Below are 17,138 nucleotides of genomic sequence, written 5' to 3'. Positions count from 1 at the left end.
TGATATGGGATTATTTAAGTATTTTTCTTCTGTTAGTCTAGGCAATTTATATTTTTGTAAATATTCATCCATATCACCTAGACTGCCATATTTGTTTGCCATAGAATTGGGCAAAATAGTTCTTAATAATTACCTTCATTTCCTCTTCATTAGAGGCCCTTTTCATCTTTACTGTTAAATTGGTTTTCTTTTCTCTTTCTTTCTTTCTTTCTTTCTTTCTTTCTTTCTTTCTTTCTTTCTTTCTTTCTTTCTTTCTTTCTTTCTTTCTTCTTTCTTTCTTTCTTTCTTTCTTTCTTTCTTTCTTTCTTTCTTTCTTTCTTTCTCTTTCTTTCTTTCTTTCTTTCTTTCTTTCTTTCTTTCTTTCTTTCTTTCTTTCTTTCTTTCTTTCTTTCTTTCTTTCTTTCTTTCTTTCTTTCTTTCTTTCTTTCTTTCTTTCTTTCTTTCTTTCTTTCTTTCTTTCTTCCTTCCTTCCTTCCTTCCTTCCTTCCTTCTTTTTTTAATAGATTCACCAGTACTTTCTCTTTTTATTTGTTTTTTCAAAGTACCCACTCCTCGTCCCATTTACTAGTTCTTTGACTTTCAAATTTATTAATTTCTTGGATCCTCCAGCCTTTGAACATTGATCTTTTTCTGCGCCATAGTTTAAGCTGAGTAAGAATGACTTTGGAAGCCATCAAGACTGTGAATACATCAACTGTGTTGGGATCACCATGATGGATTGCTAACCTCCAAACTCTGCTTTTGTTCTCGGACCAATGGGAGCAGAGCCCGGAACAAGCAAACAACAGCGGGCCTGATTAGTGGGGAAGGGTAGGCCAGTGTGGAGAGACTTCTCCAGGGTCCTATAGCTAATGAATGTCTGAATCAGGTTTTGACCTCAGGTCTTCCAGACTAAAGGACACTAACCTATTCTCTGCTCTGGGCCACCTTTCCTTGTATGCAAAGATGAAGCGACTAGGCTAGAAAGGTCTTAAAATAAGTTCATCTCTAGAAATTACATTTGGTAAGCCCCCTCCCAGCCCTGACAGCCCCTGTCCTAGGATCTTCCCAGCTTACTTCTTGGCTGCCTTTGGGTACCTGCAAGTGAAGCCTCTGACAGTCCCTAAATAAAAACTACTGAACCCACTTCCTGCTGCTGGACTGACATTCTGTCCATTGACAGCCACCCAGGACAGTGAGGCCAGCCTAGGGTGGATGGGTGGAGATGGTACCAGGCTCACAAGACTGGCATGGCCACTTACCACATGGCTTGGACAGACACAGGCTTAAACACATGCATTCTTCCTGCTGTGCTCACGCTGAATCCTCTGGGAAAGAGAAAGAAAAAGAAAGTCACAAGGCAGGAGGAATCGCCCTCCAAACCAACGGGGCTGGGATGGCAGCTCCACCTGTCTGGTGCTGGGCTGGGGCAATGCCCCAGGGGATGCATCCACAAGGGAGGGCCTTCCAGTGCCAGCAGGAGTGCTGGGAAGAGCCGGCCTCCCAGCCCAGCTCTGCTACTTACTAGGGTGTGTGAATTCAGGCAAGACAGGCCTCCCTGGGAATGAATTTTGACATATAAGAGGAATTTGTACTGGCTAACCACAAAGGTCCAGCCCAGCATTGACATTCCTGGTTCTAAGGCCCCTCTAGCTCCAACATTCCCTGTTCTAAGTTTCCTCTAGCTCCAACACTTCCTGTTCTAAGGCCCCTCTAGCTCCAACATCCGGTTCTAAGGCTCCTTTAGCTCCAACATCCTGTTCTAAGTTTCCTCTAGCTCCAATATTCCCTCTAGCTCCAACATTTCCTGCTCTAAGGCCCTCTAACTCCATTTCCTGTTCTAAGGTCCCTCCAACTCCAACATTTCCTGTTTTAAGGCCTCTCTAGCTCCATTTCCTGTTCTAAGTTTCCTTTAGATCCAACATTGTGTTCTAAGTTTCCTCTAGCTCCAATATTCCCTGTAGTTCCAACATTTCCTGTTCTAAGGTTCCTCTAGCTCCAACATTCTGTTCAAAGTTTCCTCTAGCTCCAATATTCCCTGTAGTTCCAACATTTCCTGTTCTAAGGCCCCTCTAGCTCCAACATTTCCTGTTCTAAGCCCCCTCTAGCTCCAACATTCTGTTTTAAGTTTCCTCTAACTCCAAGATTCCCTCTAGCTCCAACATTTCCTGTTCCAAGACCTCTCTAGCTCCATTTCCTGTTCTAAATTCCCTCTAGCTCCAACATTCTGTTCTACGTTTCCTCTAACTCCAAGATTCCCTCTAGCTCCAACATTTCCTGTTCTAAGGCCTCTCTAGCTCCATTTCCTGTTCTAAGTTCCCTCTAGATCCAACATTCTATTCTAAGTTTCCTCTAGCTCCAACATTCCCTGTAGTTCCAACATTTCCTGTTCTAAGACCTCTCCAGAGCCAGCATTCCCTGTTCTAAGGCCCCTCCCAACTCCGACATTCCCTGTTCTCGACTCCCTCCCATTCCTGACAGTCTATGCCTACCCTTCCAAGGTTCCTCTAATTCTAACAATCTGTGAATCTACCCATTTTCGTTTCTTCTGCATTTTCCCTTCCCACCTTTACAAATGGTCTCAATCAGAAAACCCAGGAGGTGATGGTTTCAGGTTGCATTTTCTAACGACATTCTCCACTAACTGAACCCTGTTCCATAAGGGTCCAAGATGGAACCCAGCCCTGCTCCTCCAACAACTTTCTGCTCCCCCAAATGATTGTTGCAGCCAGGGCTGATGGGCTTTTCGTTCGGGGGCTCCAGTCCCACCCTACCATGACCAATGCACCACCAGGCCCTCCAGCCCACTCCTGAAAATGTAATCCTCAAAAAGAGCCATTTTCATCCACTCTCACCCATCTCCATCCAGGTGTATCTTGGTGTCACTCCACAGACGGAGCACCATCCCAATGGTACAGCTTGTGCTATCGGGAAGAGAAGGCAGACGAGAGGTTACGTGGGGCTGGTGTCCTTGTACCATTCTTGCTCCCAGTCCTCCAACCAGCCCTCAATGCTTATAGAGGAAAAAGAATAAAACACCCAATGGTCCCGATCACTCAGTATGGAAACACTGAGGGAAGGGCCAAATGACAGGGTCCTCTAGACTGTGAATGGAGCTCAGGGGCAATTTAGACTAACCTTTCTCATTTGACATTAGGGGAAACTGAGGCCCAGAGAAATCATAAGATCACAGATTTGAAAGGGGCCTTGGAGATCATCTATTCCAGGCCTCTCATTTTCTGGAGAAAGAAAACTGAGTTAACGAGACTTGCCCTAGGACATAAAAGATAGAGCATGACACAGCTGGTGCTTGAAGGGCTGACCTCTCATATATTCTACCTAGGTGACCCAGGGAAAATAATTAGATTTCCCCAGCCTCAATTCCCTCATCTGTACAGTGACTTAGATTCCAGGGCCTGTTAGGTCCCTTCCAGCTCTACATCTGCTCTCCTTGGGTTCCCAATCCTTTGATCTGAGGGGCCATCCCAGGGAAGAAGGGTTTAACCCCAGAAAGAACCCAGAAAGAGTAAGGGGGTGCAAGTGAGCACCAATAAGACCGGGTAGGCTTGAGAAAGGAAGGAACAACTTCCCAATGAAGAAAGCTTTCCAAAAGGGAGGGCTGCCTCAGTTTGGGCTAGATGGTCCCAATCTGGAGGTTCTGAAGCAGAGTCAGGATGGCCATTTGTGGGACCCCTTTCCCTGCTGGGAGATGGGTTGGATTAAATATCTCAGAGGCCCCTTCCACCTCGGAAGCTACGACTCCAAAGCTACAAGGGGCTGGGTGACAGACGCCACCCTGGAAGGGATGAAAGAAACACAGGCCAGTGCCCTGGGCTTTACCCAGGGTGGTTAGAGAAAGTCAGCCTGGGCTCTGGGAGCCCCACAAAGATGTGGCTGGATGAACACAATGTAAATTGATTCTTTCTTTTTCTATTTAAGCTCTTACTTTCTATCCTAGTATCAATGCCAGGACAGAAGAGTGGTGAGGGCTAGGCAAACGGGGTTAAGTGACTTGTCTAAGGTCACACAGATAGGAAAAGTCTTAGGTCCTCCTGACTCCACTGAGCCATCTAGCTGCCCCTGAATCATTTCTAATATACCCTCCAGCTTAGAAACTTCAGTGCTCTAATGTGGTGGGCTCAAATTCTAATACAAATGGGGGAAGGAGGCATTAAACCTTACAAGAGGATCCCTCCCAGTGGCATGATGACTTAGAAAACCACATATTAATATTATCTGGGTTCTATTGTATTTTTATTTGCTTTGTTAACAAGTATTTACCAATTATAGCAAGTGCTGTGGCCCACAGGGGTTCGACAGCTCTCCTTTCTCTCTTCCCCTCTCCTTCCTTCTCTCTCTAAATCCTCTCCTTTGGGGATCTCATCTTGCTCCCATTACCCTGTCTCAGAGGATGACTCCAGATTACATTATTGTTGCTCAGTTGGTTTCGGTCTTGTCTGACTCTTTGTGGCCCCATTTGAGGTTTTCTTGGGGAAGATATTGGAGGGGATTGCCATTTCCTCCTCCAGTTCATTTTACAGATGAGGAAACTGAGGCTCAGGATTAGTGAATAATATAACTGGTCACACAACCAGAAGTGTCAGAGACAGGATCTGAACTTAAATCAGAATTGTCTCTCCCAGCACTGACATTTCTAGTTCTGACCCTGGGCAAATCACTTACCCTGTTTGCCTCAGTTTCTTCAACTATAAAATGGGGATAATACCAGCACCTGCACCCCAATGTTGCTGGGAGGAGCCAGTGAGACAAATGATGGAAGAAGCGCCCAGTAAAAGTGCTTTCCCATATGTGTTCTTCCCTTCCCTTCTCTCCCAGCCCAGACACTGACCAGAGATGACTGTAATCGGAGTGGCGCCCGGCCCTCTGAACCCTGGACAGAGGGTGCTCGGGCTGCCTCTGCCTTGCCCCCAGCTCCAGTTTCTGCAGGGATCCTACATGGAGTAAAGTCCCGCAGGGCCCCTTGGTGCTCAGCCCTGGCTCAGGGACCTGGCACCCTGCTTGGGGACCTCCCTCACCTGAACCTCTCAGGCAGGCCTTGTTCTTCTTAAGTCTCAGTCCAGCCTGGTCCTGTTCTACTGTCCCAAACGGGGTTTCCTGACCGACCGGGAAGTGATACCCCATGGTGGCAGGAGCCCAGCGCCACCCGCTTGGCTTTTTGTGATTATTTCTCTAATCACTACATCTCCTGGGAGGAGGATGAGCGTGATTTGGGCATGGAAAAATGAATCATCTCAGAGGACGCTGTGGCTGTGCCAGCGAGGGGTGCTGCCCTCCCACGGGCATCTTGGGTACCCGTTAATGGGCTCCCCAGAGAACGACCTCACATCGACACAGAGAAGGGCCCCTGGGGCTGAGGGAAACTGACTTCTGGCTCCCGGGTACCTGCCGAGGAGCTGGGCCTCCCGTCGGCTTCCTGCCTGGGGGTGCCCCATGTCAGCCTGAGCTGAACCAAACTCTCAGCCCAGAGATGGCCTCTCAGCCTCGAGGTGAGCGGCAGCACCCTGATGAGTCAGGAACACAAGAGAATTCGCAGCATTCACAGCCAAGCTGAGAGAGGTCTGAGCCCTCTCCTTTTACAAGGGAGGAAACTGAGGCCCACAGGTCTGTGACTTGTCCAAGGTCTAACACAGAGTGGCAAAGCCGGACTTCCCATCCGAAGGGTCAGAGATGGACAGAGCCTGAGAGAAGAGTTTCCTTCCCAGGTTTACTGAACAGCATCCCCCCCTCCATTCCCACCAGTCAAGACAAGGGATCTTAGAGATCACGAAGTCCAAACTGCTCATTTTACAGAAGAGAAACTGAGGCTGGAAAGAAGCCAAGAGACCTGCCCAAAGCCACAGAGCTGAGCCCCCTTTTAAATGATAAATTCAGTTTCTAATTCAATCCTAAATCCTATGATCTTCGCAATCCAAATCAAAATGTCTCCTCCTTCCATAAGAGGCCTGTGCTGGAAGGGGATTACTATTCCCATTTTACAGATACGGAAAGTGAAGAGGGATGTCTAAAAGTGAGAGACAGAATGTGGCAGGCTTTGTGCTTCCTCTCTGCATTGTACCTACTCTGCCTCCTCAGAATGACGAGAGGATTAGAATCCGTGCCATTCAAAGGTCACTGGAGAAGGAAATGGCCAGCCCCTCCTGTATGTCTGCCAAGAGTTGGACATGATGGAAACAAGTGAACAACAGCAAGGGGGCATGAAGATAGCTCTTACTAGCTGTGGGACCCTGGGCAAGTAATTTCACCTTTGTTCTCAGTTTCCTTATCTGTTAAATGAGCTGGAGAAGGAATTGGCAAACTAGCTGTGTGACCCTGGGCAAGTCACTTTACACTGTTTGCCTCAGTTTCCTTAACCTGTCAAATAAGCTAGAGAAGGAATTGGCAAACCAATCCAGGATCTTTGCTAAGAAAGCCCCAAATGAGGTCATAAAGAGTTGAATATGACTGAAACAACTGAACAATGATATGCAAAGATTAATGGAAGGAATTGGGGACCCTGGGCATGTGGAAGAGGTAAAGAGGAGAGGAATATGAGGGATCCAGGAGGAGACCCAACTCCTGCTTTACAGTTGGGGAAATTGAGGCACTGTGACTTATTCACATTGATACAAACAACAATAGATAGCAGAGACAGGATCTGAATCCAAGTCCTTTGACTTCAAATGCAGTTCTCTCTTTAAATAAAAGAACGTTATATGTTAGAGATTAGCTTTGTTCTGCTTGGCCAGAGGAAAAAATGGAACAATGGGGGTAAGTGTAGGCTGATGTAAGGGAAAATTTTCTAACATTCCAACAGTTTCCACCCAGCTGCCAAAGTGATCCTCCTAAAACACACATTCTCCTGCTCAATAACCTCCAGGGGCTCCCTACTACTAGAGATTCTTCCATTTGGTATTTAAAGCCTTTTGCCAACTTACCTTTGTGTCCTCATCAGCTAACAACAATAACAGTAACAGCTAACATCTACATGATGTTTACTATGTGGCAGGCACTGGGCTCAGTTCTTGATTAATCTCACCATAATCTTGGGAGGTAGACACTCTTGTGATCCCCATTTTATAGTGGAAGAAACTGAGGTAAACAGAAGGCAAATGACTTGCCCAGGGTCATACAACTGTGAGCTCAGGTCTTCTTGACCCCAGACCCTCATTCAGGAAGAGTCCCTTATAAATGGAAAGATTCTATATCCAGGCTTTGTCCCGGAGGTCCCTGTCTCCTTGGGCTCCTTGGGCTCCCAGCTCAACAATCTGGCCACAAATCTTTTGGCGTGTTCTGAACATTTGGGCCAGTGTCTGTTGAAGTCTCTGGACCCCTTTTCCAAAGATGTTTTAAAATACATAATATGAGATCCAGAGAATAGCAAAAGAAAACCAATTCCACTGAAGGAGAGCAATCCAAATATTTTTGGCAACGAAGCCCAATTTGTGGAATCATAAGAGCCCCTGCTAATGATACCCAAAGTAAACCTTGCCGTAGCATCCCCCCAACCAAACATACCTCTCCTTGCTAGAAAAGTCCACTCCCAGCAGGACGTTCTCTTCTGTGTCCTGTCGCCCGCTGCTGTAGACCACCACCATGTACCTGACGCGGTCCGTCCAGGCGCTCTCCAGGCGCACCGCCTGCAAGGAACAACGATGCTGTCACTGTCTCTTGGAGAGGCCTGAGATAGGCCACCCAAAGCAATCTCTGCCCCCGAGAACTTGTACCCTACGAGGGAGCCATAAAGAGGCAAAATAAGGAGCCAGTGTGGTACTGGGAAAAGCAATTGCTTCTGACCAGGGTCTGAATCATGGCTTTTACAGCTATTGCCGAGTGACTCTGGGGAAGTCATTTAGCCTCAGTTTCCTTATTTGCAAATTGAGAGATTTGGGCTACATGACCTCTGAGGTCCCTTCCAGCCCTAGGGCTCCCATTCTATAAGTGTAGACATGATTATTTGAGGAGAAGGGATCAATAACAATGAGGGGGTGCAATTTCCTTCCATAAAATGTCATCATGTGGAAGGAGGACAATTTATTTACTCATCCATCCATCCATCCATCCATCCACTCATCCACCCACCAAGTTCTCCAGAATAAGTAAAGTTCTTTGTTAGGCCCCTGGGGAAAGTGAACAAACTTGGCTTTGTTTCCCTTCTTTTTTTTTCCTTTTGCAGACTCATGAATTAAAAATTCAGAGGAAATTTAAGGAGTGGAGGTTATAATTGAATATGGAGTAAAAAGTAAGAGCAGGAAACAGGGAATCAGGAGTCTTCGGATGTAGATTTGGTTTTGCTATCAATGTTATATAATCTTGGGCGATTTACTTTTCACTCTTTGGTCCTCACTTTCCCCATCTATAAAACAAAGGGATTCCGATTAGAGCGAAGTTTCTCATAGTCATTTGGCCACCAAACATTTTTATGTTTGAAGTATACTGATGGGAAGCGGAAAAAGGGAAAGGGAGCAAACATTCATTAAGAATCTCTTATGCCCCAGGCACTGTGTTAAGCATTTAACAAAAAAATGAATCTCATATGATTTTCCCAACAATCCGGGCAGGTAGGTGCTATTATTACCCCCATTTTATAGATGGGGAAACTGAGGAAGAGAGAAGTTAAATGACAAAGCAGGGCCACACAGCTAGTAGGTGTTGGAGGTCGGATTTGGACTCAGGTCTTCCTGACTCCAGAATGGGTGCACTATCCAATGAACGATCTACCGTAAATAGTGATCTAAGGTGCCTAATGTGCCTTTATAAGATAAAGCAGTTGAGAAGGTTTGTTTAAAAAAAAAATGACAAGCCTATTTTATAACATTTCATTACAGGGACTGCAAGCTGGCCTATTTAACCAAGTTACTGGTGACAAAAAAATGGGAAATGTACGGAGTAGAAGACACTAACACAATATCACATAAAAGTTGAACAGAAGTAAACCATTGCCCCAGCGAAGCAAATAAAGGAGCCTAAAAACAACCTTGGCCAATATTTGATCTCCTTGCCAGTGGAAGAAACATGGCAGTCCAGGGCAACAACGCTCAACGATGCAGTTGGGAAAATGATGTTGACATTTCTTCACAAAGCAAAACACTTGGGTTCCAAGGAAAACCCTTAGAGAAATTCTGGAGTACATCATTTCTCAGGCTCCTTTCAACCACCAAATTCTCTGCTAAAGGCCCTTCTCACTTTTGACATTCTCTGTTCGGAGGTTTCTCCCAGCTGTGCAGTTCTATCTCTATCTCGGATGCAGTTCATTCCACATCGTTCTCTGACATCTCAACATGTTCTTTCAACTACTCCAACTGGATATTCATGTTAAAGATGCTCAGGATGACATCATTAATGGAGGTTCCCTTTCTTTTTCCCTGCCTCAGGCTATCCGACATCTCGTCCAGGGGCACCTGGAAGGCCCCAACTAGAGTTTGACTAGTAGGGCTGTCCTCACTCTTTCCCAGACCTCCAAGACTTCACCTCAAAACGTCCTGTCAATTCCCCTTTCTCATGGTTGAACACTGATATCCCATGCCTTTCCCCTATTAGAAAGATCCCAGGGCAGCTGGGTAGCTCAGTGGATTGAGAGCCAGGCCTAGAGATGGGAGGTCCTGGGTTCAAATCTAGCCTCAGACACTTCCCAGCTGTGTGACCCTGGGCAAGTCACTTAATCCCCATTGCCTAGTCCTTACCACTCTTCTGCCTTGGAACCAATACACAGTATTGACTCCAAGACAGAAGGTGAGGGTTTTAAAAAAGAAAAATAAAGATCCCAGAATCCTTGCTCCACGCTAATCCTTGGGCCCATTCTTCCTTTCCCGATGGTGGCAGGCCCATTCCTCCAAGCTCCCTACTTAGCAGGACAGAAACCCCCAAATTCCTGGATCTTGCTATCCACCTCATGGATATCCAATTAGGCCCATGGGGTCTTGCCATCTCTCCTCCATCAGACAAATTCTCATATGAGTTGTCTCTCTCAAATAGTGTGAGTACTTTGAGAAAAGAGAATTGTTTTTTACTATTTGAAACTATAGCACTTAACTGTGCTCAGTACATTGTAAGTCATTAATAAATGCCATTTCAATCATCATTTATCTATTCCTCTATCCATCTAATCTTTCCATTTACCTATCTCTCCTTTCATTTTATCCACAGATCCATCCATCCATCCATCCATCCATCCATCCATCCATCCATCCACCTATCCATCCATCCATCTATCCATCCATATCATCCATCTGTCCATTCATCCTTCTAATCTTTACATCCATCCATCCATCCATCCATCCATCCATCCATCCATCCATCCATCCATCCATCCATCCATCTGTCCATCCATCCATCCATCCATATCATCCATCTGTCCATTCATCCTTCTAATCTTTACATTCAGCTATCCATCCATTCATCTTATCTATTCATCCATCTATCCATCTTACCTGTCCATCTATCCTTCCCTCCCTCCCTCCATCCATCTACTCTCCATTTAGGCATCTTATCCATCTATCCTTATTCACCCATTGATCCATCCATCATCCATTCATTTTCCTATCAAAACATGTAAATTCCCACTTTGATCAGCTTTTAATTTAATTTTTACTGGATAACTTTTGGTTTTTATTTCTGCCATTTGTGGACAACCTGGTAGGAGACTTTCTTTATACCAGGGAAGATAAGAAAACAGTTAAGCGACAGTCATGGAGACATTTGGCAAGTGAAGGCAAATCTCTGTGGCTTAGGCTTGTGTCCCTCAATGGCTCAGACCAGTGATCTCCCAGGACTCAGGCTACATGGACCCAGACCGGCCGATCCGGCTCCCCCCACCCGCTTACCGCTCAATTATGTCTTCTTACCAGTTTGATTCTATCTTCACAGCGAAGAAGGTTGATCATTACTTGAAGGTGCTGGGGCAAGTCACCTGTTGGACCCAGAGAAAGTGGATTTAGACAGAAGATCAGGGGCCCACAGATAGACCTAGAATACCAACCCATCCCTTCGGCCTCCCGCTATCTCCACCTGCTACCATGATGCTAATTAAGTTTGAGTTTAAGGAAGGACTTTTCTTTTTTAAACCCTTAATTTCTGTCCCTGTAACCACTCTAAGACATAAAGGCAAGGGCTAGGTGAATGGGGTTAAGTGATTAGTCCAGAGTCAAGAAGCTGGGAAATGTCTGAGGCCAGATTTGAACCCAGGTCTTCTTGACTCCAGGCCTGCTCCTAACAAAGCACTTTTCACAACCCGGGGAAGTAGGGAACAACTGGTTTTGTAACAATTACAATTTGAGACCCAATTACTAATTCAGGATGCTTTCCACCAGATCACTGAGGCATCATCCTCTGTCCTTCAAGGTCCACCTCATGTGCGGTTTCCTTCCCTGAAGCTTTCCTTAATATCTAAACCCTGATTGGTCCCCAAACTCATTCTACCTTTCCCGAATTCTTGAGGAATTCCAAGATTGGAATGTGGAAGAGACCCGAGGCAGTCAGAGCCACCAGCAGCTAGTAAGATAACTTTGGGGTGACCAGAGTCGGGGCAGTGTCAGAGGAGAGAAGGGGGTATGCTTGTGTGAAAACAGACTGAACTCTCCCTTTGTCTAGTTTTAGTTAATCAGATCAAGAACTTGATGCTGGTGCACTCAACTTTACTGAGGGAAGGGAAATTCTCTGTTTTGAACATGTCCAGTTTAAGAAGGAGGCAACTAGATGACTCAGTAGATAGAACACTGACTCTGGAGTCAAGAGGACCCAAGTTCAAATCCAACCTCAAGACACTTTCTAGCAGTGTGATCCTGGGCAAATCACTTAACTCTGCTCCCCTCAGTTCTTCATCTGTAAAATGGGAACACACCGAAGAAGGAAATGGCAACCCACTCTTGTATCTTTACCAAGAAAACCCCAAATGAGGTCCCAAAGAGCCTGACCCAAGTGAAACAAGTGAACAACAACACGGGTCAGGAACTGTGCTAAGTACTTTACAGTGATCTCATTTGAACCTTACAATAACCTTGGAAGCAGGGGCTGTTATTATTGTTATTTTATGGTTGAAGAAACGGAGGCAGGTATCAGTGAAATGACTTGCCCACAGTCATACAGTTATCCACAGGATCAGTTAGGTATCATGCTTACATACGAGTAGAAAAATTCCTAATTACATTCCAACTCAGGAAAATGTGTCTTCCTGACTCCAGACATGGCACTCTATTCCACCCAGCTGCCCAACATGCATCTCTGCTATACTGTTATATTATAGAGATTTTATCTGTATTACAGTAATGATAAAATAGCTTTGAGGATAGGCAGAGATATAACAAGGCAGCAGGTAAGTATATTGGAGAGAGTGTCAGGAAGACCTGAATTCAAATCTAACCTCAGATACTTCAAAGGTGAGTCATTTAACCCCTACTTGCCTCAGTTCCTGAACTCTAAAAAGGGGATAGCATTACCCTCCCAGGGATGTTGGGAGGATTAAATGAGAAAACTGCAAAATGCTTAGCACAGTGCCTGGTACATAGTGGGCACTATATAAATGTTAGCTAGTATCTTAATTAGGAATTAAAGCTCTATTATGACTTTATAGGCATCCCCCCCACAGAAAGATATATTGAACACATACACGGATCTGTATTCCAAAAGTCTTAATGAAGAGAACATGCAAGTGCACATATATACATGTCTATATACCCATATATGTACATGCATGTACACGAGAAGGCATGCACACCTATTTATATATGTGTGTGTGTATGTAGACATATAGGTGGGCGATGTAGATGTAAGTGAGAGAAGACACATACAGAAACAATTTTCATATCCTGGGAAGACTTACATGAACTGATGCAAAGTGAAATGAGCAGAACCAAAACACTGTACAGAGTGACAAGAATACTTTACAATGAACAACTGTGAATGACTTCGTTTTCTCAACAATACAATGATCCAGAACTATCCCAAAGGACTCATGATAAGAAGAAATGCCATCAGCTTCTGGAGAAAAAGAACTGAGGCTGAATCTAGACCAAAGCAAACTTTTTTCACTGTCTTAATTTTTTTTTCTATTTGAGTTTCCTTCCACAAAAAGATTAAATGGAAAAATGTTTACGTGAAGGCTCTTGTAAAATCTATGTGAGATTGCTTACCATCACAAGGAGGACAGGGGCTGGGAGCAGAGGGAGAGAATTCGAGTCAATATTCTTTGAAACATATTGGAAACTTTTTTACATGTACTTGTGGGGAGGAGTTAAAATTAAAATACTTTGTAAACAGAAATAATTTTCATGCTTCAATGTGTATTATAAGTAGAAAGAAGAGGTTTGAGCAAAGCTTGGTGAGGTATTCAAGAAAAGGAATCATAGGGGGTAGCTGGGTCTTTCAGTGGATTGAGAGTCAGGTCTAGAGACAGGAGGTCCTGGGTTCAAATCTGACCTCACACACCACCTAGCTGTGTGACCCTGGGCAAGTTACTTGACCCCCCCATGGTCTAGCTTTTACCACTCTTCTGCCTTGGAACCAATACAAATTGATTCCAAGACAGAAGGTAAAGGTTTTTAAAAATAATTTTTTTAAAAAAGGAGAGGATTACAGATTGAGAGTTAAAAGAGACCCTACTGGCCACTGAATCCAAATTCCTCTTCTGTTTTGAAGATAAGAAATTAAGATTCAGAATCACGCGTCAGCCACGGGGGGTGGGAGGGAGGAAAAGAAGATGATCTTTGTCTTTAATGAGAAATGCATAGAAATGATCAAATAAAATACTATAAAATTAAAAAAAAAAGAAATGAAGATTCAGAGAAGTTAAGTAGTTTGTCCAGTCTAGCAGGACTGGAACCCTGGTCCTCCAGATTCCAAATCCTGTGCCCTCTACCCACTCTGTCATACAATTCATACAGGATCCTCAAGGGTCATTTGCTTCAAAGGGCATATGTGGAAAGTGAGTGCTATGAGGCCTCACACTGCACTGGTGTCATCTTGTACTGATATCTCCCAGAATCACAAATTTAGGATCATAGATTCAGAAGGCTGGAAGGGGCCTTCAAGGGTCATCAAGACCGTCCTCTTCCTTTTACAGATGAGGAAACTGAGGCACAGAAATGTGACCATTGAGTAAGGATATCTTGGGAGGAATCGAACCCAGGCCTAACTCCAAGTGTAGCTGCCCTGCTGCTATACCAGTTCTCTGAAGCTCCTGGATCACCTCTATCTGTTCCTAAATGACCACAAGCAAGTAATCTCACCTCTTCCTGTCAGGTCTCCAGCCTAGAACACGTAAGTTCAGCAGAACTGACTACTGATGGCCTTGACGCTGAGAAATTCTAGGCATAAAAGCTAAATATGAGCTGCCTACCTCTGCCTGGCCCCCCGCCTGACAAATGTTTTCATGCAAGGGATATTTTCCATATGGACAAAATTCTTTCAGTGGGTTGCTGGCTGATTTATGGAACTGCTGACAGATGGAAACCCCAGCCTGAGCCTGGTCCCCACGCTCAGTCTTTTGTTATTCTGAAGTGTTTACCAAGCATAGGGGACAGAGCTCCCTCTGCACTGTCATGTTTCGAGGTACGGGCCCTGCCAGGGTTCTGGCCCTCTTTCCACCAATTGGTTCCTTAAGTCAAAGACAGAGAGGAGGGAAGGGGCTCCAGGTCTATGGATTCCAGCCAGGAGGAAAGGACCCGAGGGGTACCTTCACCCTCCATAAAATCCTCCCTATGGCAATCCTGTAAAGGGTGATGGAGAGCACCCAGAGGCAGGGTGCTCAACAGTTCCATTAGAAAGTTTGTCCTGACTTCTTGTTGTTGTCCAGTCCTTTCAGTCACATTTGACTCTTCCTGACCCCATTTGGGGTTTTCGTGGCAGAGATACTGGTGTGGTTGGTCATTTCCTTCTCCAGCTCATTTTACAGATGAGAAAACTGAGGCAGATGGAGGTGAAATGGCATGTCCCCTCACAACAATCCTGGTTGGACAGTACTATTATTACCATCCCCATTTTACAGATAATAAAACTGAGGCAGATGGAGGTGGAATGACTTGCCCCCTCACAACAATGCTGGCAGGATAGTACTATTATTATCATCCCCATTTTACAGATTTGAGAAAACGGAGGCATATGGAGGTGAAATGACTTGCCCAGGATCACACAGCTACTAAGTGTCTGGGCCAGATTTGAACTCAGGTCTCTGTGCCTCCATGTCCTACATTCCATCTATGGGGCCACCTAAATATTTCTCCTTGCTGTTTTGTGATGGGGTGGGAAGACAACGGATTCCAAGTCAGGGACTGTGTATGAGCATAGGCAAACCATGGACTCATGGCTTCAGGAAGCCATCATCTACTTTGATGCAGATTTTATAAGTGAGGAAATCAAGGCAAGGCTCCACTAGATAAGAGACCTGGAAGAAGACCCAAGTTCTGCACTGGGAGCCTTACTTCCTAGGAGTGACCTGGGCCCGGTGCATCTGGGCTTTCACAGATTCCTCATCCACACAAGGACGTCTTGGACCAGACGGCCTCTGAGGTCCTGTCTGTCTCCCAAGCCAGGATGGATGAATGTTCTCCTCCTGATGCCAGGAGAGGCAGGGGACCGACGACGATGCCCAGGGAAGCCACCCGGGTGTAGGGAAGTCCTTACCTGCGTGCTTGTGGGGCTGCTGGAGACTCCGGGGTCCTTGGGGGCTGTTTCCTTGTTGCAGGAAGAGCGCAGCACCTTTCACCATGAAAAAACTCTCACTGAGGCTGGAAGGCAAAAAAAATCCAACTGTCCCAATTAGTCAACTGTCCCAAGACCCCATCCAGGCGCCGTTGGGGAGGGGAGGACCAAGAGGGGGAAAAGCAGGCTCCAAAAATGGAAAGTCATAGAAGGACTAGACGGGCTTTCCACCCATCCAGGACCTGCACATGAGCCTCAAAAACTGCCTGTGTGGTCGAGGATATGGGTCTTTGTCACCTTCCTGGAACAGGTGAGGAGACCGAGGCTGAGAAAATTGTCTACGGTCACCTTGTGAGTGAGGACAACGGGCGGGATTGAATTTGGGTCTCCTGAATAAGCTCAGCGCTCTCTCTGAGGTACCCAATAGAAGGGTGGGTGCAGAGTGGATCTGTTCCGGGTTGGATTCTCACATCACTAGAAGGAAGTAAAGTCTGATTCGCAAAGTGGGTTTGGTATGGGGGGCTGTGGGTTCAAATCTTGTGACCTCAGGGAATGAGTTAATTGATTAATCAAACAATAGTTATTATGGAGTTAGATGGTGCTGTTGATAAAGAGCAGGACCTAAAATCCTGTAGTCACAAAGTAGTTGTGTGACCCTGTTTGTCTGACTCAGTTTCCTCATCTTTAAAATGGGGCTAATAATAATGTTTCTTACTTCTCAGAGCTATTGTCAGAATCCAGTGAGAGAATACTTAGAAGGTATCTGGTAAACCACTCACCAGAAAGCCTTGAGTTCAAATGTGACGCAGATATCTAGGGCAAGTCACTAAACTTTGATAGGAGGCAGCTAGGTGGTGGACTTGGAGTCAGGAAGACCCAAGCTCAAATCTGGCCTCAGACACTCACTAGCTGCGTGACCCTGGACAAGTCCTTTAACCTCTGCTCATCTCTATCCGCTGAGGAAAGAAACAGTCAAGCCCTCTAGTGTCCTAGCCAAGCTGTGGTCTAGGGAGCCATGAAGAGTCAGATATGACCAAGTAACTAAACAGCAAACCCTAAAGCTCTGTCCAAATGTGGGATAGTATGTTATTTTGATATTATTATTGTTGGGCTTAGAATCAGGAAGCCCTGAGTTCCAATCTGACCCCATATACTTACTAGCTGTGTGACCCTGTAAGAGTCATTTAATTTGTCTGCCTCAGTTTGCCCCACTGTAAAATGGGGACAACAATAGCACCTCCCTCCCAGAGTGGTTATGAGGATCACATGAGATAATCTTTGGTAGGTGCTCAGCATTTGGCACATAGTAGGGACTATATAAATGCATATTTCTTCTCCCTTATTTGGCACTTATCTTGGCACTACTAAGTGCCAAGAAGAGTGCTAGACACTAGACATATCCATTTTCATGGCTGTTCAGTCTTTTGTAGTCATGCCCACTTGGGGCTTTCGGGAGCTGTTTGATATTTCCTTTTCCAGCTCATTTTACAAATGAGCATCCGAGGCAGAGGGGGTGAAGTGACAGCTAG

At 45.4% G+C, this 17,138-nt stretch overlaps 1 protein-coding gene across 1 annotated transcript in view; it reads right to left on the bottom strand.

Annotated features, from left to right (window-relative positions):
* The window catches only part of SSH1 (slingshot protein phosphatase 1), a 103,915-nt gene that overhangs the window by 36,607 nt on the left and 50,170 nt on the right, over window positions 1–17,138 (bottom strand). The window contains exons 5-9 of the mRNA XM_056820932.1: window positions 15,592–15,695; window positions 10,821–10,885; window positions 7,495–7,616; window positions 2,835–2,903; window positions 1,242–1,307 (exon numbers count right to left, since the gene is read on the bottom strand). Coding sequence (XP_056676910.1) covers window positions 1,242–1,307; window positions 2,835–2,903; window positions 7,495–7,616; window positions 10,821–10,885; window positions 15,592–15,695 — 426 coding nt within the window. The remainder of the gene's footprint in view (window positions 1–1,241; window positions 1,308–2,834; window positions 2,904–7,494; window positions 7,617–10,820; window positions 10,886–15,591; window positions 15,696–17,138) is intronic.

This window comes from Monodelphis domestica, chromosome 3 (assembly GCF_027887165.1).
Source record: "Monodelphis domestica isolate mMonDom1 chromosome 3, mMonDom1.pri, whole genome shotgun sequence".
Taxonomy (NCBI): Eukaryota; Metazoa; Chordata; class Mammalia; order Didelphimorphia; family Didelphidae; genus Monodelphis; species Monodelphis domestica.
Note: the sequence above shows the minus strand (reverse complement) of the source record. Positions and strands in the feature narration are given on the sequence as shown.